This window comes from Puntigrus tetrazona, chromosome 22 (genome assembly GCF_018831695.1).
Source record: "Puntigrus tetrazona isolate hp1 chromosome 22, ASM1883169v1, whole genome shotgun sequence".
Lineage (NCBI taxonomy): Eukaryota > Metazoa > Chordata > Actinopteri > Cypriniformes > Cyprinidae > Puntigrus > Puntigrus tetrazona.
Genome location: NC_056720.1, coordinates 1,158,244 through 1,183,898, shown reverse-complemented (window position 1 = coordinate 1,183,898; position 25,655 = coordinate 1,158,244). Strand labels below are relative to the sequence as shown.

Below are 25,655 nucleotides of genomic sequence, written 5' to 3'. Positions count from 1 at the left end.
TCTTACGACATCTTACGAGCAATTCGAAGCACAGACGCCAAACACTCAGATCCAATGAACAGCACCCCAGGCGGGAACTCCCAAGCACAGACTCGACGACGATCCAACGACAGCGTCCACAACACAAGCGATATCCTCCAATCCTCCGACTGTGGAACAATCCGAAGCACAGACGCCAAACACTCCGATCCGATGAACAACACCTCAGGCGGGACTGCTAAAGCACAGATTCGACGATCGCACCAGCAAAACTCCCGCAGCATTCACATAGGATCGCCGGTCTCCCCAGTCATTGCATTGAAGAATCAAAATGTACAACACCAATAATCGGAATCACTCGCGACTCATGAGTCGCCTCCGCCATGACAGTTGCACTTTGACCCCCGACGCACACACACACACACACCCCCACACGTTTGTGTGCCCCCCTTTTATCTGTTAGGTCCGCTTTGTATAACGTGTACGTTTCTTATTGGTCACACACACACAAATAATAATAATAATAATAATAATAAAAATAATAACAAAAATACTGTACGATTCATTTAATCGCTACAACTTAGAAAGAATGAAAAATAATTCACCATCTGACAGGAGCAAGACTTTATTTAAAGATTATTACAATAATATTTTCATTTTGATCAAATTAAAACCATTACAATAGTTCATTATATTCACCTGAGGTTCTCCAATGTGCATTCTGTATTTTCTAAAGCGTTCTGGAGTTTCTTGACTCCTGAATCCTGCAGATTATTGTTGCTCATGTCAAGCTCTTTCAGACTGCAATTTGATCTCAGGACTGTAGCAAGAGCTGAACAGCTTTCCTCTGATAAACCACAATCACACAACCTAAAATGATCAACATGAGAGGAAGAAATTACAAATTGTCACACATGGACTCTTTTGTTGTTGTTTTGTCCTGTGCCATGTGTGACCTACTTTATTAATTGTCTAATTTGTCATCAGCTGTGTCTTGTTAGTTTAGTCACTTCATGTGTGTATTTAAGTTCCACTTTGATTCTGTTTTTATCATCAGTTTTCATCTTTAATGTATGTGTTTTTTTTTCTCCTGCCCACCAGCTTGTAAATATCCTGTTTATTTTGTTCATAGAAGATTACAACTGTTTAAGTTTTTTAAAGATTTTTCCTCGTTAAGTGCTCTCTCTGTAAATCCACTACCGTGACACAAATACACAGTATGGAAACACTTTACAATAAGCTTGAACAATACATTAATTACAGTATTTATTAATATTTGACAATGTTAGTTAATAGAGCTATTCACTGGTAGGTGATGTTGATTCACAGTGCATTAACTCAGTTTTCATTACATTGTTTTTTTCATACTGTTGTGTTTTAAATTTGAGTATTGTTTTTGTCTTATTTCTGACTTTTTATTCTACTCTTTACAGCACTTTGGTCAGCTTTGGCTGTTTTTAAATGTGTTTACAAACAAATATGTGTAAGTATTGTACTGTATTTGAATAATATGCAAAAAGGGCAATTATAGCAGTGGCTTTTGAATATCTTGAATGTGGTCTTATAGAAACTGACTGTTCTGCCGATAAGGTCTAAACCCAGATTGCTTTTTATGTATACATATTGCTAATATTAAGAGGCGCATCACAGAGATAATCATTTAATAATTAAAAATGCAGTGCATGATTATATTAAACCTCAACAGGTCTGAAAGTCTTTCATTTAAATGATCCACAACAACAACAAAAAAAACTCAAAGTGGTTGAAAAACAAGAAAATGACAGTTTAGAAATGCCCCTAACAAAAGACCACTCTGAAACTATATTGAAATTCTGTGGTAGGAACTGAAATGTAGAGTTCATAGAACTAAAGACTATAAATTTCACTGAGCTGAAACAGTACTAGGGATTATCACAGAACTTACCTCAGTATCTCTAATGTACAATTAATATTCTTCAGTCCAGTGCAGAGCAGCTTCACTCCTGAATCCTGCAGATTATTATTGTTCATGTTCAGCTCTTTCAGACTGAAATCTGATCCAAGAACTGAAGCCAGAACTGAACAGCTTTTGTCTGTTAAACCACAATCATTTAGCCTACAGGAGAAATAAATCAAATCACAGAGTTAAATACGTGCAATATAGTTATTAAATACAAAAATGCAAAATTAATTGGTATACATTACATAAACCATAAATATACTGCATATTTATCAGAGTTTTAGTGATTCAAATTTTCTTGATAAAACAGCTGGATAAAGCTTTATAGCGTGGAGTTGGACTCAAATGAGAATTACAATAGACTGCTGTAACATAACTAGTCATGTGAAATGTGTTGTATTACAAATTTATAAAAAAGTTACACACAGCTTCCAGTCTGAAAGTATATTGTAATTTACAATATAAGCGCAGGAAGTCCAAACCCTGAGACAGTAATCTTTTGTCATTCAGTTACTGAACATCTGTTCTGGGCTAAGGTCCTGTTCTGTATTTGCATACTTTTGTTTCAGTGGTCTCCACCTCTATGTACTCCTTCCTTAAAACATATAAACTTCTCTGTGCTAAGTTTTAGTTAGATTTTTTTCTTGGACATTGCTTGACGATTTTCTTAAAGATTACTTCAAGACTTCTTGCACATGACTACAGCAACGAAATAAAAAAAACTGCTTTACCAATAGTCTTCTGGTCTCTTCTTAAAAAGAAGCAAAAAAGTTTCCAACACATGTGAAATGTTGTAAGATACTCACTTCAGTGTGTTGATCTGACAGTGTTTATTCTGCAGTAGAGCAGAGATCTGATTCACTCGTGTGTCTCTAGTTTATGTCCACTCAGATTCAGCTCTTTCAGGAGTAACGGGTTTTTACCCACAATTCCAGTCACATACTGACAGCCTTCATCTGCAGCAGGACCCAAAACCTGCAGAAAACAAAATGAAGCAGGATTCAGTTTAGTGTGCTGTGCTTCACAAAACATTTAAAGATTATCATACACTGCCCAAAACAAACAGACCTAGTACAACTTTTTAAAGCTTGAACACTTAAATAAATAAATGTATTTATGTATGTATTTATTTTGTAATTTTTTTAAAGACAGACAAAAGGCAAACAAATATTAAAAGAAACTCAGGTAAAAGCTTGGTTCGAATCCTATCTCACTGGTAGGTTTTTAGGGTGGCCTGGGGAGGAGATGTATCCACAGCACATCAACTGGTCACTGGGGTTCCTCAGGGATCGGTTCTTGGTCCCCCTCCTCTTCTCCATTTACACTACATCACTAGGCCCCATCATACAGGCTCACGGCTTCTCCTACCACTGCTACGCCGATGACACACAGCTCTACCTCTCTTTCATCCAGACGATCCAACGGTAGCTACTCGGATCTCGGGTTGCCTGGCAGACATCTCGACATGGATGCAAGAGTACCATCTACAGCTCAACCTGACAAAGACTGAGCTGCTTGTATTCCCTGCCACTCCAACTACACAGCATGACTTCACCATCCAGCTAGGTTCTTCGTCAATTACCCCATCAACCTCAGTCAGAAATCTTGGTGTAATCCTCGATGACCAACTAACCTTCAAAGATCACATTGCAAAGACTGCTCGATCCTGCAGGTTTGCACTACACAACATCAGAAAGATCAGGCCCTTTCTAACAGAGCAAGCTGCACAGCTACTTGTCCAGGCCCTTGTCATTTCTAGACTGGACTACTGCAATGCTCTTCTGGCTAAACCTCTACAAATGATTCAGAATGCAGCGGCACGGCTGGTATTCAATGAGCCCAAGAAAACCCATGTTACACCTCTCTTTATCTCCTTACATTGGCTACCGATTGCAGCTCGCATCAAGTTCAAGGCACTGATGCTTGCATATAGAACAACCACAGACTCGGCACCGGTCTACTTCCACTCACTATTACAGATCTACACACCTCTAGAAGTCTGAGATCTGCTAGCGGCGACGCCTCGTGGTACCACTCTCCAGAACTTTCTCGTTCTCTGTTCCTGGCTGGTGGAACGATCTTCCCGTACATATCCGGAATACTGGATCTCTGTCAATCTTTAAGAAACTGCTGAAAACTCACATCTTTCAGCAATACCTGACCTCATCATAAAAAAAAAAAAAAAAAAAAAAAAAAAAAAAAAAAAATACTCTCACTGTCTCTGTCTCTCTTCTCATCCCCTTGTTTATTCCTTCCCTTCTGGCATGTACTAATTTGAACACTCCCTGTGACTGGGTGATATAAGCACTTACTCTGTCTGTTTGTCTCTCAAAAATGAATCGCTGTTGTACTCTCAATTGTAAGTCGCTTTGGATAAAAGCGTCTGTAAAATGACTAAATGTAAATGTAAATGTAAATGTAAAAGCTCACTAGATCACGATTCTTAAAATTCTCAAGATCTTTCTTGTTTTTATGCAGGAGATAAAAAAAGCAATAACTAGCTTGTTGATATATTTAGTTGAGTTTTTTTAATGCTGGCTCTTTCTATAATTATGAAGCAGAATTCACCAAACACTTGATTACTGATCCACTAACAGAGAATATGATCTGAGTTCAGACCATCTCTGGATAGTTGCATTTAACTGATGTCTGTGTTGATACAGCAGTAATTCTGCTCATTATGAGAAGAAGCTTCAGACATGATATAGATCTGCTGTAGTGGAACTACAGTGTTGTGAATCTGATCTTGATGGAAATTAATGTGCAGTGCATTCAGTAACATTTACACAATCAAAATAATTAGCCACACTGAATATTCTTTCATGAGAAATATCCACAATCATAAATGTTAATTATTGCCCCAAACTACTGAATCCCACACAAAATTTCTGAGTAACCTATAACTTTTAACAAAACTGTGTTGACATTTATCATCAAAACAACAGCAGCTGCACCCTAAATATTATAATATAATATTTATATATACAACTCACCTCAGTGTGTTTAGTTGACAGTTAGGATCCTGAAGTAAATCACTGAGCTCCTTCACTCCTGATGATCCAGGATCATTTCCTATGAGATCCAGCTCTATCAGGTGTGAAGGGTTTGATCTCAGGGCTGAAGACAGAGCTTTATAACCTTCTTCACTGATACTGCAGTCTGAGAGTCTACAGAAAAAGTTTTTTATTATATTCAGGTTATATAATTAATATTACTACAAAAAAGGTTTAATAGCTTTCTCCTTCTAGTTAAAGAAGAAAGGAAAAAGTCACCATCTGAAAGGAGCATGACTTTTTTTTTTAAGATTATTACAGTAATATTTTCATTTTGATCATAAGAGAACGTTGCCATTAAAACCAAACAATAGTTCACTACATTGACCTGAGTTTCTCCAAAGTGCATTCTGTATATTCTAAAGTGTTCTGGAGTTTTTCATCCAAATGATGCAAGTATAAAACAAGTACATTTATCATAATATTCAAGATATTTGAATTGAAGTTTAGAATGTTTTATCCTTATTCCAAATTAGCAGACAATAGAAAACAGACAATAAAACAGAAGAAAGTGCTAATTTATTATTTTAAATAAATGGTAAAACCCATATGAACAGTAGTATACTTTATGATTAGTTAATTAGTAATAAGTACAAAATAATAAATATTATATAAGGAAAATAATAGCTATATATATATATATATATATATATATATATATATATATATATATATATATATATATATATAATGGATGTTTGAACTTATTGGCATGCTATTTTTAATCTTCATTCCAAAAGATTAGAAAAGAAAAACCAACAATAAAACATTATAAAAGTGCATTTATGACTACATTCATACACTAGTAGTAAAACACACATGAACAGTATCTTACATTTTGATCAGTTCATCAGTAATATTTATGAAATAATAGATATTTATTCCGAGGCCTGTCCCACCAGAGCCGCTCTGGCTGGATCAATAGAGCTAGTGCTGCATACAGATATAATTCTCATGTTTTCTCAAACACTTTGCATAGGATCATGGTGATCATCTAGAATCAAAGTACTATATGTCTGCCATTTAGTATTTGGGAGTACAAATAAAATATTGCACCACATTCACCATAGGAACTGAAGTCTATTTTAACAAGTATGAGGTCTTGTCGCAATTTTCTTCTTAGAGGATTAAAGCCTATCAAATACACTAAGCTGAAGCAGTTCTGTCCTTAATTATTTGGCACATTATCTAGGTCCATGTTAAAAGATGTATGTGAGTTCTAATTAAACCTAGAGATTGTTACAAAACTTACCTCAGTATCTCTAATTTACAATTAGCATTCTTCAGTCCAGTGCAGAGCAGCTTCACTCCTGAATCCTGCAGATTATTATTGTTCATGTTCAGCTCTTTCAGACTGGAATCTGATTCAAGAACTGAAGCCAGAGCTGAACAGCTTTTGTCTGTTAAACCACAATCACTTAGCCTACAAGACAAATAAATCACAGAGTTAGATACATGTAATATATTTTTTTAAATATAAAAATTTAAATGACACCAATTATTAAACATAAGTATACTGCATTTTATATATATATATATATATATATATATATATATATATATAAATAATATATATATATATATATATATATATATATATATATATATATAAATAATATATATATATATATATATATATATATATATATATTACACACACTGTCACGATTCGAGGAGAGACGAGGCAGGCAAACAGGAGAATACTTGAATAGATTTAATTAAACTCATGAGTGGCGTAACGCCGAGCAAACATAAGCTCAAAACAAAAGTAAAACACAATGCGAATACTCAAGTGCAGGAAGTCCGTATTCGAAAGGGGTAATCCTCAGGAGATCGCTAGAGATAGCGCAGGCAGAAGCTTGTGGAGGTGACCTCAATCCCAGCCGATGAACGACTGGGCTTTGGTGTATATATGGGGTTGAAGTGATTACTGACAGGTGTGGTGAACAGGTGACTAGAATTCCGGGGATGATGAGCGGGTGATTGGCGTGGGAGACGGTGATCTGGCGGGTGTGTTTGTGACACTACCCCCCCCTCCACGGGCGCCTCCTGGCGCTCGCGAACGGCGACGGGGACGGCCACGGGGACGTGGAGCTGGGCATTCCGGGTGGGCCTGGTGGAAGTCTTGGAGGAGCGTCGGGTCCAAGATGTCATTGCGGTTAACCCATGACCGCTCCTCTGGGCCGAAACCCTCCCAGTCAACTAGGTATTGGAGGCGGCCGCCCCGTCGCCGAGAGCCAAGGATTTCTTGTACCCTGTAGACGTTCTCGGTGGGCTCGATCTCGGGAGGCGGGGGTAGTTCGGGTCTGTGGAGGGAGGAAGAACAGGATTAGTGTATTTCTTTAGTAGTGACACATGGAAGGAAGGTGAGATGCGATATTGACGGGGAGTTGGAGCCGGTAGGTGACAGGAGTGATTTGCGGACCACGGAAAAGGACCGATGTACCGGGGACTCAGCTTCCTACAGGGCAGGCGGCGGATGTCCCGGTGGAGAGCCAGACCAATTCTCCCGGCTGGTAGATGGGTGTAGGGGACCGTCGGACATCCGCTTGTTGTTGATGGCGTCGCACTGCCTGTTGGAGTTGGACATGGGCTGAGTCCCATACCCTCTCGCTCTCCCGGAACCAGTAGTCCACCGCTGGAACCGAAGAGGGCTCACCTGACCAGGGGAACAGAGGAGGTTGGTAGCCCAGCACGCATTGAAATGGGGTGAGCCCGGTGGTGGTCTGGCGGAGCGAGTTCTGGGCATATTCGGCCCAGGGAAGGTACTGGTTCCAGCTGTTCTGGTTCTGGTGGCAGTTAGCACGTAGGTAGCGGGCAAGCTCCTGGACTTTGCGTTCCGTCTGGCCGTTGGCCTGGGGATGGTACCCGGAGGTGAGGCTGACCGTCACCCCCAGTAGACGGAAGAACTCTCGCCATACCCGTGATGTGAATTGAGGGCCTCGGTCCGACACAATGTCTTCGGGTAGTCCGAAGTTTCGGAAGACATGGTTGAAGAGGGCCAGAGCGGTGTCCAGAGCTGTGGGAATACCAGGTAAAGGTACAAATTTGCACATCTTAGAAAAACGGTCTACTATTATCAGAACAGCGGTATGACCGTCAGAGGGAGGCAGGTCGGTGGCGAAGTCAATGCCGATGTGGGACCAGGGCCGCTCAGGTATGGGGAGAGGTTGGAGCTTGCCCTCCGGGAGTCGACGAGGTGTGGTGGTCATAGCACAGACTGGGCAGGAGCGAACATACCGAGTGACGTCTTGGGCCATCCGTGGCCACCAGAACCTTTGGGAGAGAATGGAGAGGGTTCGGTACCTGCCAGGATGCCCGGTTCCCGGAGAGGTGTGTGCGAGTCCAGGAGGCGTGCGTGGGCGAGATGGAACATATTGGCGGCCCTCCGGACCTCCCGGCGGAGTGGGCTCCTCGCAGCTGGCGGCACGGATCTGGTCCTCCAGTTCCCACACTACAGGAGCTGTAAAGACATGAGGAGGAAGAATGGGTTCGGGTGAGTCGGGTACCTGGTCAGGCTGTTGGATACGGGAGAGTGCGTCGGCTTTGCCGTTCTTGGAGCCAGGCCGGTAGGAGATGGTGAAATTAAATCGGGTGAAGAACAGGGACCAACGGGATTGTCGGGGTTCAGGCGTTTAGCTTTCTTGAGGTACTGTAAGTTCTTGTGATCTGTGATAACCTCGAAGGGAACTGGGATCCTTCCAGCCAGTGCCGCCATTCCTCCAGGGCGAGTTTGATGGCGAGGAGTTCCTGTTGCCCACATCGTAGTTCTGCTCCGCCGAGGACAGTTTGCGGAGAAAAAGCGCACAAGGGCGGAGTACGGGGGCTCGCCATGCCACTGGGAGAGGACGCCACCGACTCCCAGGGTAGCCGCATCCACCTCGACCACGGCGCTTGTTGGGGTCTGGGTGATGGAGTACAGGGCAGTGCAGAAAGCGGCTTTCAGGGTTTGGAATGCTTGTTGAGCCTCGGGGTCCAGGTGAAGGGTCTGTTGGAGGAACGGGTGAGAGAGGTTAAGGGAGCAGACAGGTTACTATAGGCAGGTATGAATCGGCGGTAGAAATTAGCGAATCCTAAAAGCGTTGTACTTCCTTGATGGTAGTAGGTTTCGCCACTCCTGCACTGCACGGATCTTCTGGGAATCCATTTGAAGCCCACAGGGGTGACGATGTAGCCCAGGAAGTGAACGGAGGTTTGGTGGAAGTGGCATTTCTCCAGTTTGAGGTATAGATGGTGATATCTCAGGCGCGCTAGAACCTGGCGTGCGTGAAGGCGGTGTGTTGGCAGATTGGGGAGTAAATGAGGATATCGTCAATGTAGATGATGAGGAATCGGTTGAGCATGTCTCGGAAGATCTCATTCATCAAATCCTGGAATACAGAGGGACTGTTAGCGAGGCCATACGGCATGACAAGGTACTCATAGTGTCCAGAGGGAGTGATGAATGCTGTTTTCCACTCGTCACCCCTGTGGATACGAATGAGGTTGTAGGCGCGCTTGAGGTCGAGTTTTGTGAAGACGGTGGCTCCACGAAGGTTCTCCAAAGCGGCAGGGATGAGAGGAAGTGGATAGGCGAATTTTACGGTTTGGGAATTGAGGGCTCGGTAGTCAATGCAGGGTCGGAGACCACCGTCTTTCTTCGCCACGAAGAAGAAGCTGGATGCGGCTGGCGAGGTAGATGGGCGGATGAAACCTTGCTTGAGGGCCTCCTCCACGTACTCCTCCATCGCCGCCCTCTCCGGGACCGATAAGGGGTATATGTGGCCTTTGGGAATCTTGGCACCTGGCAGTAGGTCGATGGCGCAATCCCATGGCCGGTGTGGAGGAAGGTGAGTGGCCGCCGACTTGCTGAACACATCCTGGAAATCCTGGTAGGGTTCGGGGATTGGGGTATCGTGCTCGGGCTCCGGGCTTTCCACGGAAGTGGATCCTCACGGGCATGGAAGGAGGATTAGAAACAGGCAGGGGTAGATCTTTCAAACAGTGTTGAAAACAGGAAGTACTCCATTTCAGGATTTCACCGGATCTCCATCGGATGTCAGGCTGGTGTTGTTCCAACCAGGGTCTCCCGAGCACGATATCCACCACAGCGTTCTCCAGGACGAGGAGTTGGAGTTCCTCCAAATGAAGCAGACCGATCTGGAGGGTGAGCGGTGGTGTGGTGCGGTGTACGTGGCCCCGGCCCAGCGGGGTTCCCTGGATGGTGCTGATGCGGTAGGTGGTGTCATTGGCGTGAGAGGAATCTGGTATCCGCGGAGGGTCTTAGAGGATATAAAGTTTCGGCAGCGCCGGAGTCCACGAGGATGTATACTGGGAACAATCGGTTTGCATGGATTAACTGACCAGATATATGCGGTAGATTGGCTACTTGGGGAGTGAAACGAATCGTACTCACCGCCGGGCGCGGGGGTCGGACAGGACAGGTGTTGAGGCGGTGATTCGGTTGTCCACAATACAGGCATAGGTTAGCAGCAAGTCGGCGGAGGGAGTGAGATGATAGGTGTCCGTGATCATGGGTTCGTCGGATGGATTCTGTGATGGTGAGGGAGGCAGCTCTGGCGGTGGACGGGACGTAGTACAGGCATTGAGATGTTGGGAAATACTGATCGTCTTGTTGATGAAGGTTTCTAGTCCCATTGTATCGTCGAAAATCGCCATTTGTTGGCGAAGCGTCGGCTGTAACCCCCGGCGGAATACGGAAAGTAGCGCCGGCTCATTCCAGCCACTAGCCACCGCCAGAGTTCGGAATCGGATGGCGTAATCATGAATACTCGCGTCTGCCTGCCGGAGGTTAAACAGTTCATCATGTACAGACAGTAGTGTAGTAATGGGTCCAAATACCAAACTGGGTTTCGGGCGGAATAGAGAGCCTCCGCCCACTGCAGCGCTCGTCCTTGCAATAGTGCGATTATGAAAGTCACTTTAGCCGCTTCGGAGGCGAATTGGTGAGCCTGTAACTCCAAATACAGGGAACATTGGAGCACGAAGCCGTTACAGGTTTCTCTCTCACCGGAGTATGGTGATGGTCGAGCGATGGGACATGCGGGAGCTGCAGTGGGTCGGGAAATAACCGCGTGGATAGCCGCGGCGAGCTCGTGCAGTGGATCCGGCGAGCTGGTGGTTTCCGCATCAGTACTTTCCTCCATTTCGTCTTTATGGGGCTGGGATTCTGTCACGATTCGAGGAGAGACGAGGCAGGCAGACAGGAGAACACTTGAATAGATTTAATTAAACTCAGGAGTGGCGTAACGCCGAGCAAACATAAGCATAATCAAAACAAAAGTATAACAAAAGTATAACACACAATGCGAATACTCAAGTGCAGGAAGTCTGTATTCGAAGGGTAATCCTCAGGAGATCGCTAGAGATAGCGCAGGCAGAAGCTTGTGGAGGTGACCTCAAACCCAGCCGATGAACGACTGGGCTTTGGTGTATATATGGGGTTGAAGTGATTACTGACAGGTGTGGTGAACAGGTGACTAGAATTCCGGGGATGATGAGCGGGTGATTGGCGTGGGAGACGGTGATCTGGCGGGTGTGTTTGTGACACACACAATCTTATGCAAAAGTTTAGACACCCCTCGATAAATAACAGATTTTGGTGATTTGTTCATTGAAAAGATGTTAAGATAGTCTCACTAAAAATGTATTTTAGAAAAGATTTTCAGCACAAATTGATGCACAGTTACTTATTGTGCCATAAATTGAACAAATACAACCAAATCATAAAACCATTAATATAATTTATAACAGTTTAATAAACACCATTATACAGTACATACAGTGGGTACAGAAAGTACTCAGACCTCCTTAAATGTTTCACTCTGTTATATTGCAGTCATTGGCTTTATTTTTTTCAGTTGTTTTCCTTATTGTACACAGAGCACCCCATATTGACAGAAAAAAACTGAATTGTTGACATTTTTGCATATTTATTAAAAATGAAAAACTGAAATATCACATGGTCCTAAGTATTCAAACCAAGTATAAACTCAGTATTAATTATAAGCACCCTTTTGATCTAATACAGCCATGAGTCTTTTTGGGAAATGGATTTGGGGATCCTCTGCCATTCCTCCTTGCAGATCCTCTCTAGTTCTTTCTGCCACCACCTGATGCTCCCCCACCACCATGCTTCACTTTTGGGACTGTATTGGACAGGTGATGAGCAGTGCCTGGTTTTGCCACACATACCACTTAGAATTAAGGCCAATAGTTCTATCTTCGTCTCATCAGACCAGAGAATCTTATTTCTCACCATCTTAGCAAACTCCATGCTGGCTTTCATGTGTCTTCCACTGAGGAGAGGCTTCTGACAGGCCACTCTGCCATATAGCCCGGACTGGTGGAGGGCTGCAGTCATGGTTGAATTTCTACAACTTTCTCCCATCTCCTGACTGCATCTCTGAAGCTCAGCCACAGAGATCTTTGGGTTCTTCTTTACCTCTTTCAGCAAGGCACTTCTCAAAAGCTCAGTTTGGCCAGAATGCCAGCTCTAAGAAGGGTTCTGGTCATCCCAAACATCTTTCATTTAAATATTATGGAGGCCACTGCGAACCTTAAGTCTCTGAGCTCTTCAAGCAGTTCTTTTGACCTCATGATTCTCATATGCTCTGAAATGCACTGTGAGCTGTAAGTTCTTATATAGACAGGTGTGTGGCTTTCCTAATAAAGTCCAATCAGTATAATCAAACACAGCTTAACTCAAATGAAGGTGTAGAACCATGTCAAGGATGATTAGAAGAAATGGACAGCACCTGAGTTAAATATATAAGTGTCACAGCAAAGGGTCTGAATACTTAGGACCATGTGATAGTTCAGGGTTTAATAACGTCAACAATTCTGTGTTTTCCGTCAATATGGGGTGCTATGTGTACACTAACGAGGAAAAATTTGCTTAAATAATTGTAGCAAATGGCTGCAATATATCAAAGAGTTAAAAATTTAAGGGGTCTGACTACTTTCCATTACCCACTGTGTATGTATGTGTATGTGTCTGTGTGTGTATATTTATTTATTTATTTATTTATTTTTTGAGAGAGAGAGAGAGAGAGAGAGAGAGATTCAAAATTCGTACATAAAATAATTTGTTTCAAAGTGCTGCTCTATTATCTTAATGAGTGCCTTGGTGGAGAGCCAGGTTAATCACTTTTGCATTGAGGTTATGCAAGAGTATATCTCCTTTATAGCAGATGTTTGAGAAGCTGAACTGCATATTGGAATATAAAGGGCTGCCATTTTTAAAGGAAAATAATAGAAATAATTATAATAATATTAGTCATCATAATAAAAAGTTGAACAAAATGTGTTATGATTTAACCCTAAAAGAGATATATACTTGTAATTGGCATATGGTTAATAATGACTATATAATCAGGGGTGTCTAAATATGATGATATGTATCAATGTAGATAAATGTAATTTTAAAATGACAACAAAATATGTTAAATGACTTACAGAGCTCTTTTGGAGGTTTTATGACTGATGATAATCTAATGAGACACTCGTCTGATTTCTTGAATTTCTGAAGATCAAACTCCTCCAGCTCCTCCTCTGATGTCAACAACACAAAGACCAAAGCAGACCACTGGGAAGGAGAAAGGTCAGCAGATGAGAGTCTCCCTTTGTTGAGGTGGGTCTGAATCTCTTTCACCAGAGTTTGGTCGTTCAATTCATTCAGACAGTAGAACAGATTGATGTATCTCTCTGGAGACAGATTAGCTTCAAATTTCTGCTTGATGTACTCAACTATTTCCTTTTTGATCTGGTCATTTCTATTTTTCTGTGTCAACAGACCCTGTAAGAGTCTCTGATTGGACTGGGTGTGACAAACCAAGGAGGAATCGAAGAAAAGATCTCGTGTCCATTATCACTCTCTAGAGCCTTGTCCACTGCAGTCTTGAGGAAATCAATTTCACTTTTGTTTTCTTGTTGTGTAGAGTCTCGATCAAACACACTTTTTTTGTTGAGGTCCAGAAAGAGATGAGCATAAAGAGCTGCAATAAACTCTTGAATGCTCAAATGAACGAAGCAGTACATGGTACCAAGAACGATCCCTGTTTCCTCCTTAAAGATCTGAGTACACATGCCTGAGTACACTGAAGCCTTATAGACGTCAATACCACATGCTTCCAGATCTGTGTCATAGAAGACCACATTGTTTCTTTCCAGCTGATCAAATGCCAGTTTCCCCAGAGAAAAGATGGCATCTTTATCCCAGGAAACATCTGGTGTGTGTTCTCCATCATACTTTCTTCTGCTCTGCTGGATCTGAAATCTAAGAAAGTGTGTGTACATTTGTGTCAGAGTCTTAGGAGTGTCTTCAGTATTTGACTCCTGTAGTGTTTTGGAGGCATCTTCAGACTCATTAATTTTCATCACATTTTTTCTTTTCTCTTCTAAAATGTTCTGGAGAACTGTGGCTGAAATCCAGCAGAAGACTGGGATGTGGCACATGATAAAGAGACTCTTTGATTGTTTAACATGATCAATGATTTCTTTGGCCTGATTCTGATCCGTGAATCTTTTCCGAAGTACTCCTCCTCCTTCTGCATCATTGAATCCTCGTATCTCTGTCAGCCGCTCGATACATTCAGGAGGAATCTTACTGGCAGCTGCTGGTCTGGTGGTGATCCAGATAAGAGCAGAAGGAAGCAGATTTCCTTGATGAGGTTTGTTAAGAGAACATCCAGAGAGGCTGCTGATGAAACATCACACAATATCTCATTATCCTTAAAGTTTAGAGGAAGTCGGCATTCATCCAATCCATCAAGAATGAACAGGACTTTGAACTGATTTCTTCTCGTAAGCTTCAGTCCTTTTGTCTCTGGGAAAAACTGAGTTAAAAGGTCTATCAAACTTAGTTTTTCTTTCTCCTTTAAGTTCATCTCTCTGAATGGAAGAGGAAATATGAAGCTGATATCTTGATTTTCTTTTTCTTCTACCCAATCCAGAACAAACTTCTGTACAGAGACTGATTTTCCGATGCCAGCGACTCCTTTTTGTCAGTACAGTTCTGATCTGCTCGTCTTGTTCAGATGCTTCAAATAAATTTTTGCACTCAACCTGTTTCTCTTGTGTTTCATGACGTCTGGAAGCAACTTCAATCTGTCTGACCTCATGTTCAGTATTGACATGTTCACTAAAACCCTGAGTGATATAGAGATCTGTGTAGATGTTCTTCAGAAGTGTAGAGTCTCCTTGCTTTGTGATTCCTTCAAACACACACTTATACTTCTTCTTTAGGCTACACTTTAGCTGATGAATGAAGATCAGCTCATCTGAACACAGAAATAAAGTACACATATTGTTTAGTGTCTGGGTTTGTTATATACAGAACAGAATGTGGAAGTCTAAAGGAAGTCTGTCATTGGAAGAGACAGGGCAGGTTATGAACACATAATGAGAGAGGCATATGAACAGCTTCCTCCGAGTTATAACAGTGACTGTGGAAGAGAAAAGAGATTGATGCAACGCTGGAAACAGCGAACATTGTCTCTTACCTTCTAGAGTATCAGCAGCTCTATCTTGCTTCATCTCTCTCAGGAAGTAGAGCGTGAGATCAAGAGCTGCTTCTCTGTTACTGCATCTGTTCTCATTAAAATCCTCCACAAATTGTTGCTTGTTGTCTTTCTGTAATATTTTCTTGAACATTTCCAGCTCATTTTTTAGAAATGTGATTATTTTCTTCTCAAGATTCTACAAAGAAATCCAAACAAAAAAACTGAGACAAAAGAACAAAACTGAAGAGGATCCACATCCATATTTGGTCCAAATCATAAAATCAGTGATTCAAAATATAAAAAAATAGTTTGTTACAAACATTTATGAAAATATTTTTTTCTACCTGAAAGATTCCTAGGAAGTTGTCTGTGATTTTTTTGTGATTCCTGTTAATCTGGATGTCTGAAGTTAATGTTTCATATCGAAGACTGTTAAAATTGTGAAAAGTAAGAAAAGGACTGTTTCATAAAACAAGCACAAGTACAAATGTTATATTTTCTGTCCTTTAAGGTAGAAAACTAATGACAAAAAAATAGTAATACAGGTTTCTTCAGTCTTACTTAAAACAGTTTAATGCTGTAAATGCTAATTTAATAGATAAAAAGGACATATTCATGTCTCTATGGTGAATGTATGCCTCCTTGTGGCCAATTTATATCACAAATACCCCAGAGGAGAACTGATCTAGTACTACATAATAGAAAACACATGGAATACCTTTGAGTATTTGATGCACTTTCTTTACTGAATTCCGGTGGATGACCTTTTGACTGGTCACTTTTCACAGATGCAAAGCTGGACACATGAGAATATGACTTTACACTGATAGCACAAAGAAAAGAGAGAGAGAAAAAACATTTTACTACATTCTTCAATCTCATTTGAAAAGGTTTAATGATCATTAATATTAATTCAGAAATGGTCATTTCTGTCAAAAAAGGAATACTTTCATGTTTGATCACAAGATGCATTTTCAGTGATTTAAGTCTCTCTAGTGTCTGTTTGTGGGACTAAATTATTATAAAAGCTAATTCTTCTGTCAGACACTTGAACTTGAAGTAAAAGTGCCTTGAAAAATGTGCTGATATAAAAGACGAGATGGTCTAGCCAGTCTGCGTATCATTATTTCACTTTTATAACTAGTTACGAAATACAAGTAAATCATGTCAATATTAAGTGTGTCGTGGTCAGTTGTGGATGCATGTATGTCACGTTATATATAACCTTAATTATGACTTGGTGCAAAAAAATTAAAAATAAAAGTAAAAGTAAAAAAATCACATTTTATCTTTAAAGGACGTTCAGTCTTGTGTCTGAATTGCACCTTAAACAGCATTCTCACAATCAGAGAGTGTATATAATGAACGTTTAAATGATGGTAATGAAATTTTGTGCATACCATTTGATTGCATTGTCATGAAATTACTAATATATAATCTGGGACAATCTTGGTTATCTTGATAATTAAAGAGGTTTTACTGACAACGTTGTGAGTTGGTAACAGGATGATAATGGAATTTCTTGCCTATGATATCGTGGTTACGTTGCCTATTGGCAAGTCATGAAATTACCAAAAACACTAATAAGTTACGTAAGTGTTACATTGTGCATTAGCTGGGTGTTGTCAGGGCATGGCATAAACTTTTTCTTTCACCAGCCACTGTGGCTAGTGTTTATTAATTTTTACTGGTCACAATTTTCTTGTTGGGAAATTACATTTTATATGACTCATTTCTGCATACAAATATTTCCAAGTGATTTGACCTATTTAAAGGCAATTTTACCTAATTGTATTAAATGCATGCATAATCTTTCATAAATTATTACATTTTATTAATAATTTCACTCAATGTTACTAATCATATTACCAAATGTTACTAGTTACCGGTCATATGAATTCAGCATCTACATTTGCCAGTAAGTGGCAGCAAGTGACAAGTTCAATTAATGAGTCATTGAAGCTTTCAGATGATTCATTCAGATGACTGATTCACTCAAGAATGAAGAAAGAGCCTGAATGGCCCACTGAATCATTGACTCAAAAATGATTCAAACTTCAAAAATGCTAATCATTCATTAACGAAACACCTCTGCTCTTACTGTTCTGCTGTGATCTTTGTTTGGAATTATTTTTATTAACCAAATTCAGCAAAAACTGTTGACAATACATGCTTTTAAATTCAATTTCAAATATTGAACTATAATGTATATTCACTACTCATTTGTGTTTGCAATCATGGTTCACAGGGATCTTCCCTCTCTTGATCATGTTTCTTAACTGAGCTATATGTTATACATATAAAAACAAGCTTATGTTTAAATACAATTTTGTCTACATGCAGCTGTGTTCATTTGTTTAGATTTCTCCATGAGATTCCCTCACATAGACAAGCTTATTATTTGCCATTTACATGCAAAGAAGTCAAAACTATTGTCATCTAAATTTCAGTGCAGTTAGTTCAGTTTTAATCAGATTCTCTTCTTTTACTTGGCCCTTCAAAAAAATCTAATTGTCTCAGACAAGCATTAATTTTGAGTTTTATTATAAAATTCAACACGCCACAGTGGTTAGTGGGAGTGACTGTATTACCCGCCACAGCTGAAATCCCCCCGCATTTGTTGGGCTGGTAGGTGTTGATGTCAAGCCCTGGATGTTGTAATACAATCCAAATGAATTACCTTTCAGTAGCTGGTGGTGTCTCCTCACTGAATCCCGGTGGATCACCTTTTGACTGGTTGCTCTTCACAGACACAGAGCTGGACACATGAGAGCTTGATCTTACACTGATAACACAAAGAAGAGTTTTTTAATACAATGTATTAAAAAAAATGAAAGAAAAGATAAAAAGTCCACTTCCATCAAAGTAGAGTTTAAGCTCTCTTCTGTCACAGCAGCATCTACAAGTAACACACAAGCTTCATTTCTATCATAGTGTCTCTGGAGTATTCAGCTACGTCTCAGTCATCTTCTCTCATCTTCCTCATTTATATCTTCTCTAGTAAAAGTGGCACTGAGCCCAGCTTCAACACTCACACATATCCTTTCATTCAGAAGTAGCAAAACATGTGATAAAATACACCAAAGTAGTGCATGGGTTTGAGCGAATTACAAACCTGTTTTTAATCAAAGTGAACATTTAACGAATAAATACAGAACTCTGTTGAGCAACAATGCAATCTTTATTATTTTACTTTTAATGTTGTTTTAAAGCAAGACAGAAATTCAGTTCTGATAAATTAAACAAAAAGTAAACAAAAGTCTTCTTACACCCTATAATACCCACAAGAGGAATTTATATTAACCAAGAAAAACAGCAGAAGACAATCTGGGTCAGAATATTACATTTACATTAAACACTAAGCAGATAACACACATCAGACTACAACTATCTGGGTTTGAACATTACATCCACAGTAAACTTTAACCATGCTGTGACAGAACTGAGAAATTAAGCACACAGGATCTTCTACGCCATAAAACACAAATGTCTGATAAAATCCCATTGAAATTTAGCTGAAAGTCTTAGAATCAGTAAACGAACACAACAACAGAATAAAATGTGAGGCTAAAGTGAGTACAGTATGTCAGAGTATCTGTACAGTGTCAGGTGACTAGTGACTGACAGACAGGGAACGTCTTGGTTACATATCTAACCCTCGTTCCCTGATGGAGGGAACGGAGACGTTATGTCGTGACGACAGACTGGGGTCTTGCTTGGAGCCCTTATTAGCTCTGATAGGAGAAAACGCCAATAAAATTTGGTCACTCCCCTTCACATGGGTATAAATAGGCAACAGGTGTAACCACTCGTCAGGTTTTACTGAGGAGCCCAAGGTCATAACATGTCCATTCCCTCCATGAGGAAATGAGGATTACATACGTAACCAAGTCATTCCCTGTCTGTCGGTCACTACGAGTTATGTCGTGATGACAGACCGGGGTCCATATGGAAAATGCCACAACCTGAACCCCATCCCAACCAACAGCACTACAAATGCTGACAGGCCACAGCATGTCAGGCTAATGCTATGCAATGTCATAATCTTTACAACGCCTCAGAGCAAATTTGCTGGGACCAAAGGTTAGTGCATTGCTGCTGGAGAGGCCAAACCTTTGTACCTGAGATAGAAATTCTTGTGAAACACCCAGGGAAATCGCTGAACAAACAGGGACGCCGGTGATTGTGTCAAACCGCCACACAAACAGTTCCTTTTCCAGCTTTTTCCGCTAGCAAAAGTGCCAGTACAGCAACCATGCAGCACTGGGCTCCCAAGCAAAATCTGCAACACCTGTGGCCTATTTATACCCGTGTGATGGGGAGTAGCTCAGGATTAGTTAACCACTTGCCAAATTTCATAGTGACTGACAGATAGGGAGCACTTATTCCATTATGGAGGGAACGGAGACGTTACATTTTTATAATTAAACTCTAAAAATCTATTTTGCTTATCTGTTAAAAATGTCTTAAAAAGAGTCAACTAAATTACACAATTTCCTCGGTCAGCGCATTCCAAAAAAACATGGGTTGATAAAGGACTGATAAAACCAAGCTTTAAAAATATAGATTAATTTGATCCTAACATCTACAGAAACATCTTTGTGAGGAAAAATGATTCTGTAGCATAATAAACATCTATTAACGTTGCCTCACTCAACACAACTCACAGATCAGATCAGATCTGCTTCTGTCTCCTTCTCAACATGGTTTACAGCAGAACCTGGAGCTGCTGGAGCTTCTGTAAATCTGTCTAATTTCTCACCTTATTATTATTTTACTAGTAGTTAATATACTTATATTAGTAATTCATTTATTACTACATGATTAATATTTTCTCTGTTATGTGGCACAATATTGCCTTTAAGATTTCCGACACTACGCAGAGAGAGGTACAAGATTTGCAAAGTTTAAAGGTTGCTATGTCACGTGGCTATACAACAAATTTATATCAGCACCTGAAACAACAGAGAAAAATATAATGAATGCATGACATTGAAAACTCAGATTAGTACAGAAACAGCTGAAGGAAACAAGAAACAAGCTGTTATACGAACTAAACAAAACATAATTACACGTCTCACGTCTTTGAGATATCATATGATAAGTATGAAAATGTTTAAAATATCTTACTTTTGTAAAAATGTGTATTTATTTAATTTAGCTATAGTTTTGAGAAAATAAGTTTACATTAATCCAAATGTTATTTCATTTTGTAAAAATAATAAAAAATACACATTTCAGCATTATCATGAATCTGTGTGTGAATTTTCCTTTAACCCATTAATTTGACTCAATACCATTTATTATAATCACAATTGCATATTGCAATATGAAACGTTTTATGAGTCATGCAGCCTGTCACGTCTTTGGACTTTAGACTTTTTATTGTTTTTTCGTGTGCCATGTGTTCTGTGTGACCTTCAGCCATGTCTCTTTTGTCCGTTTGAAGAGGATTAAAACTTAGTTTATTTATTCTCTTCGAGTGCTCTTTCACGCTAAGCCACACCGTGACACAGCCCTATTAATTAGACATAATCAACTAAATATTCCTGCATAGTGAACATTTAACTTTTTTTTTTACCAGTGACAATCTAAAAACATTGATAGCATTTGTTTTTCTAATCCTTTGACACGACAATAGAGAGAAACACTGCTTGTTGAAAAGTGTAGTTTTTTTTCTCTCTCTGAAAGCAGACTCTTACCTCGGTTTCTTTGAGAGACTCATCTCTTTCTTCTTTTCTCTGAGATCTTTGTGTCTCTGAAGATCATCAGATGTTCCTCATGTCCTGAACAGGACCCTGTGTCTCTGAGATCAAGATCATAAGAGTTCAGAGGAATACAAGATGAAGATTATAAAAATAACTAGTGCTGAATGATTGCGTTGCCAAATAAATAAATATATATAATATACTGTCATGTAATTGCTGTCATAATCTCATTAGATCAACACATATCTTTATTTAAATTAAAAGTACATTACATTTTGCTCAAGTTTATCTCCTGTTTAAAAGGAGAAACAGGTTCATTTTGATCACAGAATACTTTTGGATTCGCGTTGTACATTAAAAAGGATAGATTAAAAATTGTGTATTCTAAGAAATCCGTTCTTCTAAATAAGCATAATAATGAAAGTACTCAAACTTACTCGCAGTAGTTGAGACGATGTTATTTTGGAGAAATCAGAAGTCTTTAAAACGCTTACGGTTTTGTGATCGCTGTTAAGCACACACTGGACAAGAATGTGAAGCACAAACACACCTGCTTTCTCTTTCTTCTTTTAACAGCAGATCACAAACTACATCAGTACTCTAGCGCTACCTGCTGTTACTCAATATTCTCTCTCTCCTGCAGATAATACCCATCTTCCCCAGTCAACTTTAAAGGATTTGTTGAATAATGTCAGACAGATCATACAAAATAGAATACAAAGTAGATACCTCGATGATTATTTTTCACTATTTAAACAATTTTTTTATGTCTTTACTTTTCTTTCTTTTTTTCAGTTCTGTGCATTGCTGCATACGCAGTTTTATAAGCTGCATGAGTCCTCATATATGTTTGTTTGTGTTAGACATTTAATTTATAGTTATATTATAAAAAAAGAAGCGAGTAGGAAGTACTCAAAAGCTGATTCTTACATGGAAGTGTCTTATGGTCAAAACAGTATGGGAAGAGGGAGAGGGTACTGAGGTTTGCCCATATACAGATTGATGGGGCTGATCAAATTGGTCCACGTTTCTCAACCCCTATTCACACAAGAAGTGTACATGAGCAGACACCTACTGTCATGAATGAACGGTCTGAGGCGTGCGGATCCATGTGCAGGCTTTTATTAAACGAAGGCATGGTCATAGCAGGCAGGCGTCAAACAGGGTAAACAGATATATAGGAGGCGAGGCAATCACAAAATCCAGAGACAGGCGGAGGTCAGGTCAGGCGGCAAACAATCAGAATATCCAAAGACAGGCACGGTCAAAACCAGGAGAACTAAGACTAAGGAAAACTCGGGAAACAACAACAGAACAGGCGAAACAATGCAACCTGCAGGTGAGTGGCTTGCTGCAGTCTTTATAGTCCAGGAACAGGAAGTTGTCGCAGAGGGAGTGGATGCAGATCACCCAGAGGTCAGGGCTCCCTCTGCTGGCTTGGTGACATAGCCCCCCTCCTAGGAGCGACTCCTGGCGCTCCACAAAACAAAACATAACTGTGAGCTTGGGAGGGGGTTCCGGGAGGGAGTCAGCAAACTGAGACCAGGGAGGAAGAGACGGTGGGAGGAGCCAGGGTGAAGACGGGAGGAGTCCGGAGCGGGAGGCGATCCAGAACCCAGCCATGATGGTCAGTGGTGGAGCCGACGGAGGGAGGAGCCATGGAGAGGTAACGATCATCAACCCCATGGAGCCGACCGACGGCGGCGGAGCAGGTGGTCGGGGAGACTGAGGCGGAGGCGGAGAGCCGAAGAGCCAGGGTGACACAGAGGCGCTAGAGGTCCTAGGCGATACCGCAGGCTTCGGCGACTGATGCGGAGACGGGGGACGAGAAGGACGCGGCAGAGCCAGAGCGACAGAGGACTGAGGTGGAGCCGGGGGAAGGGAGGAGCCTGACAGAGCCGGAGGGATGGAGGGACGAGGCGAAGCTGGAGGAGTGGAATCCTGAGGCGACGGATGGTCGACGACCGACCAAGGCGTAGCCGGAGAGACGATGGAGCCTGGTGAAGCTGGTGGATTGACGGAGCACGGAAGAGAGGAGGGAGCTAGGAGCCTAAGGGAAGCCGGCGGGTCTACAAGCCGAGGTGGAGTCTGGGACTCGGAGGCGGGACGGTGAAGCGAGGGATCCTTCACCCACGGCGGCGATGGAGACTGGCAGACCCGTGGCGAGCTCCAGGTGGAGGGCAGAGGATGAGTGCAGGGGCTGCTGGGATCCATTGACGACGTGTAGCAAGGGTGGGAGGGTGGGATAACTTGAGGCTTTGCGAGGCGCGGGCACTGGAGGCTTTGCACGAGGCGCGGGCACTGGAGGCTTGGCACGCAGCGCGGGCACTGGAGGCTTTGCACGAGGCGCGGGCACTGGAGGCTTTGCACGAGGCGCGGGCACTGGAGGCTTTGCACGAGGCGCGGGCACTGGAGGCTTTGCACGAGGCGCGGGCACTGGAGGCTTTGCACGAGGCGCGGGCACTGGAGGCTTTGCACGAGGCGCGGGCACTGGAGGCTTTGCTGGGCAGGCGGCAGCCATCTTGGGAAGCGGCTCTGGGCAGGCGGCCATCTTGGGAAGCGGCTCTGGGCAGGCGGCGACCATCTTGGGAAGCGGCTCTGGGCAGGCGGCGACCATCTTGGGAAGCGGCTCTGGGCAGGCGGCGACCATCTTGGGAAGCGGCTCTGGGCAGGCGGCAGCCATCTTGGGAAGCGGCTCTGGGCAGGCGGCAGCCATCTTGGGAAGCGGCTCTGGGCAGGCGGCCATCTTGGGAAGCGGCTCTGGGCAGGCGGCCATCTTGGGAAGCGGCTCTGGGCAGGCGGCCATCTTGGGAAGCGGCTCTGGGCAGGCGGCGACCATCTTGGGAAGCGGCTCTGGGCAGGCGGCGACCATCTTGGGAAGCGGCTCTGGGCAGGCGGCGACCATCTTGGGAAGCGGCTCTGGGCAGGCGGCGACCATCTTGGGAAGCGGCTCTGGGCAGGCGGCGACCATCTTGGGAAGCGGCTCTGGGCAGGCGGCATCCATCTTGGGAAGCGGCTCTGGGCAGGCGGCGACCATCTTGGGAAGCGGCTCTGGGCAGGCGGCGACCATCTTGGGAAGCGGCTCTGGGCAGGCGGCGACCATCTTGGGAAGCGGCTCTGGGCAGGCGGCGACCATCTTGGGAAGCGGCTCGGGAAGGCGGCCATCTTGGGCAGCAGCTCGGGAAGGCGGCCATCTTGGGCAGCGGCTCGGGAAGGCGGCCATCTTGGGCAGCGGCTCAGGAAGGCGGCCATCTTGGGCAGCGGCTCAGGAAAGCGGCCATCTTGGGCAGCGGCTCGGGAAGGCGGCCATCTTGGGCAGCGGCTCGGGAAGGTGGCCATTACTGGAGTTGATGCTGTATCCTTTTCCTCCTCAACACCCAACGTGAAAGCTGACCCCACAGTCACTAAACCAAACTCAATAAACTGAGCAAGCGACTCAAAAACTGTAAGCTCTCACACCAGCGCCCCCTCCTGTCAGGGATGGTATTTCCTTTTAACATTTTCTCAGCTCTCTGGTACCTATAGAGGGCACACACTTAAAAAACAGACACCATTAACATTTTAGCACCAAACTAATATTTAAATAAACATTTATAAAATTAAGGTGAATATGGCTCCTACACCCGGCCCCTAATTGTGGGGTTTAAACATCAATTACAAAAAAAAATTAAATTTGAATGGAGTCATATATGCATATACAAGGAAATAATACTTAATTTTCTAGTCGTTTTCTGTATCTTCTAACAGCAGGCAAAGCTTGGTGATAGGTCTTTCCAGGAACCCAGTCTTTGTCTTAAGTTTAACAGTTCTTATAAGTCCTTTGGAATCGGGTAAAACTTCTGTTACTCTTCCAATAGGCCAAGATCCACGAGGTGCTGAACTGTCCACAACTAAGACAATATCCCCCTTCTGTAGTCCTCGTTTGGTAGTAAACCATTTTTGTTGTTTCTGTAGTAATGGTAAGTACTCGTGGCACCATCTCTTCCAAAATAGGTCAGCTAAGAATTGTACTTGCCTCCATCGACGTCTGATGTATACATCTGACTTCTGAAACAATCCAGGTGGTAAAGCAGGGCCTTTATTTATGACTTCTGTAAGAAATTTAGTATAGTAGATTTTGAATTGTTCACTCCTTTTGAACTTTCTTTTCAGACTCTGAAGTCGCTGTTCTGCTACTTGATAATTGTTAGGTAACGCTATGTCTTCCTTCCTAAAAGGTAAATCAAGAGTGTATTGTCCGTCTTTCAACTTGATTGACTGTTCTGCAATCTTGATGAATCTTTTGTCTTCTACAGACATTTCCGCCTTGTCTTCTCTTGACCTTTCATTGAAATCATGATTGTATTGTTGTTTCAACATTTCTTCAAGGTTTGAAACAGAAATTCTGTTAACAACAACATCATCATTGCAGCTAAAACTGCTTGCTGTGGGTTGTCTTTGTAAAGGACCATTAACAACCCACCCTAGCAGAGTC

At 42.1% G+C, this 25,655-nt stretch overlaps 1 protein-coding gene across 1 annotated transcript in view; it reads right to left on the bottom strand.

The window, feature by feature from the left end:
- Positions 1–22,556, bottom strand: part of LOC122327901 — a 359,865-nt gene extending 337,309 nt beyond the window's left edge. Inside the window, 15 exon segments of the mRNA XM_043223567.1 lie at positions 679–849; positions 1,904–2,074; positions 4,912–5,085; positions 6,224–6,394; positions 13,429–13,444; positions 13,447–13,830; positions 13,833–14,636; positions 14,639–14,972; positions 14,974–15,251; positions 15,474–15,669; positions 15,818–15,902; positions 16,192–16,269; positions 18,154–18,231; positions 21,176–21,279; positions 21,619–22,556. Of these exon segments, the coding sequence (XP_043079502.1) occupies positions 679–849; positions 1,904–2,074; positions 4,912–5,085; positions 6,224–6,394; positions 13,429–13,444; positions 13,447–13,830; positions 13,833–14,636; positions 14,639–14,972; positions 14,974–15,251; positions 15,474–15,669; positions 15,818–15,902; positions 16,192–16,269; positions 18,154–18,231; positions 21,176–21,198 (2,963 nt within the window). The 5' untranslated portion in view covers positions 21,199–21,279; positions 21,619–22,556.
- Between the last annotated feature and the right edge of the window lie 3,099 nt (positions 22,557–25,655).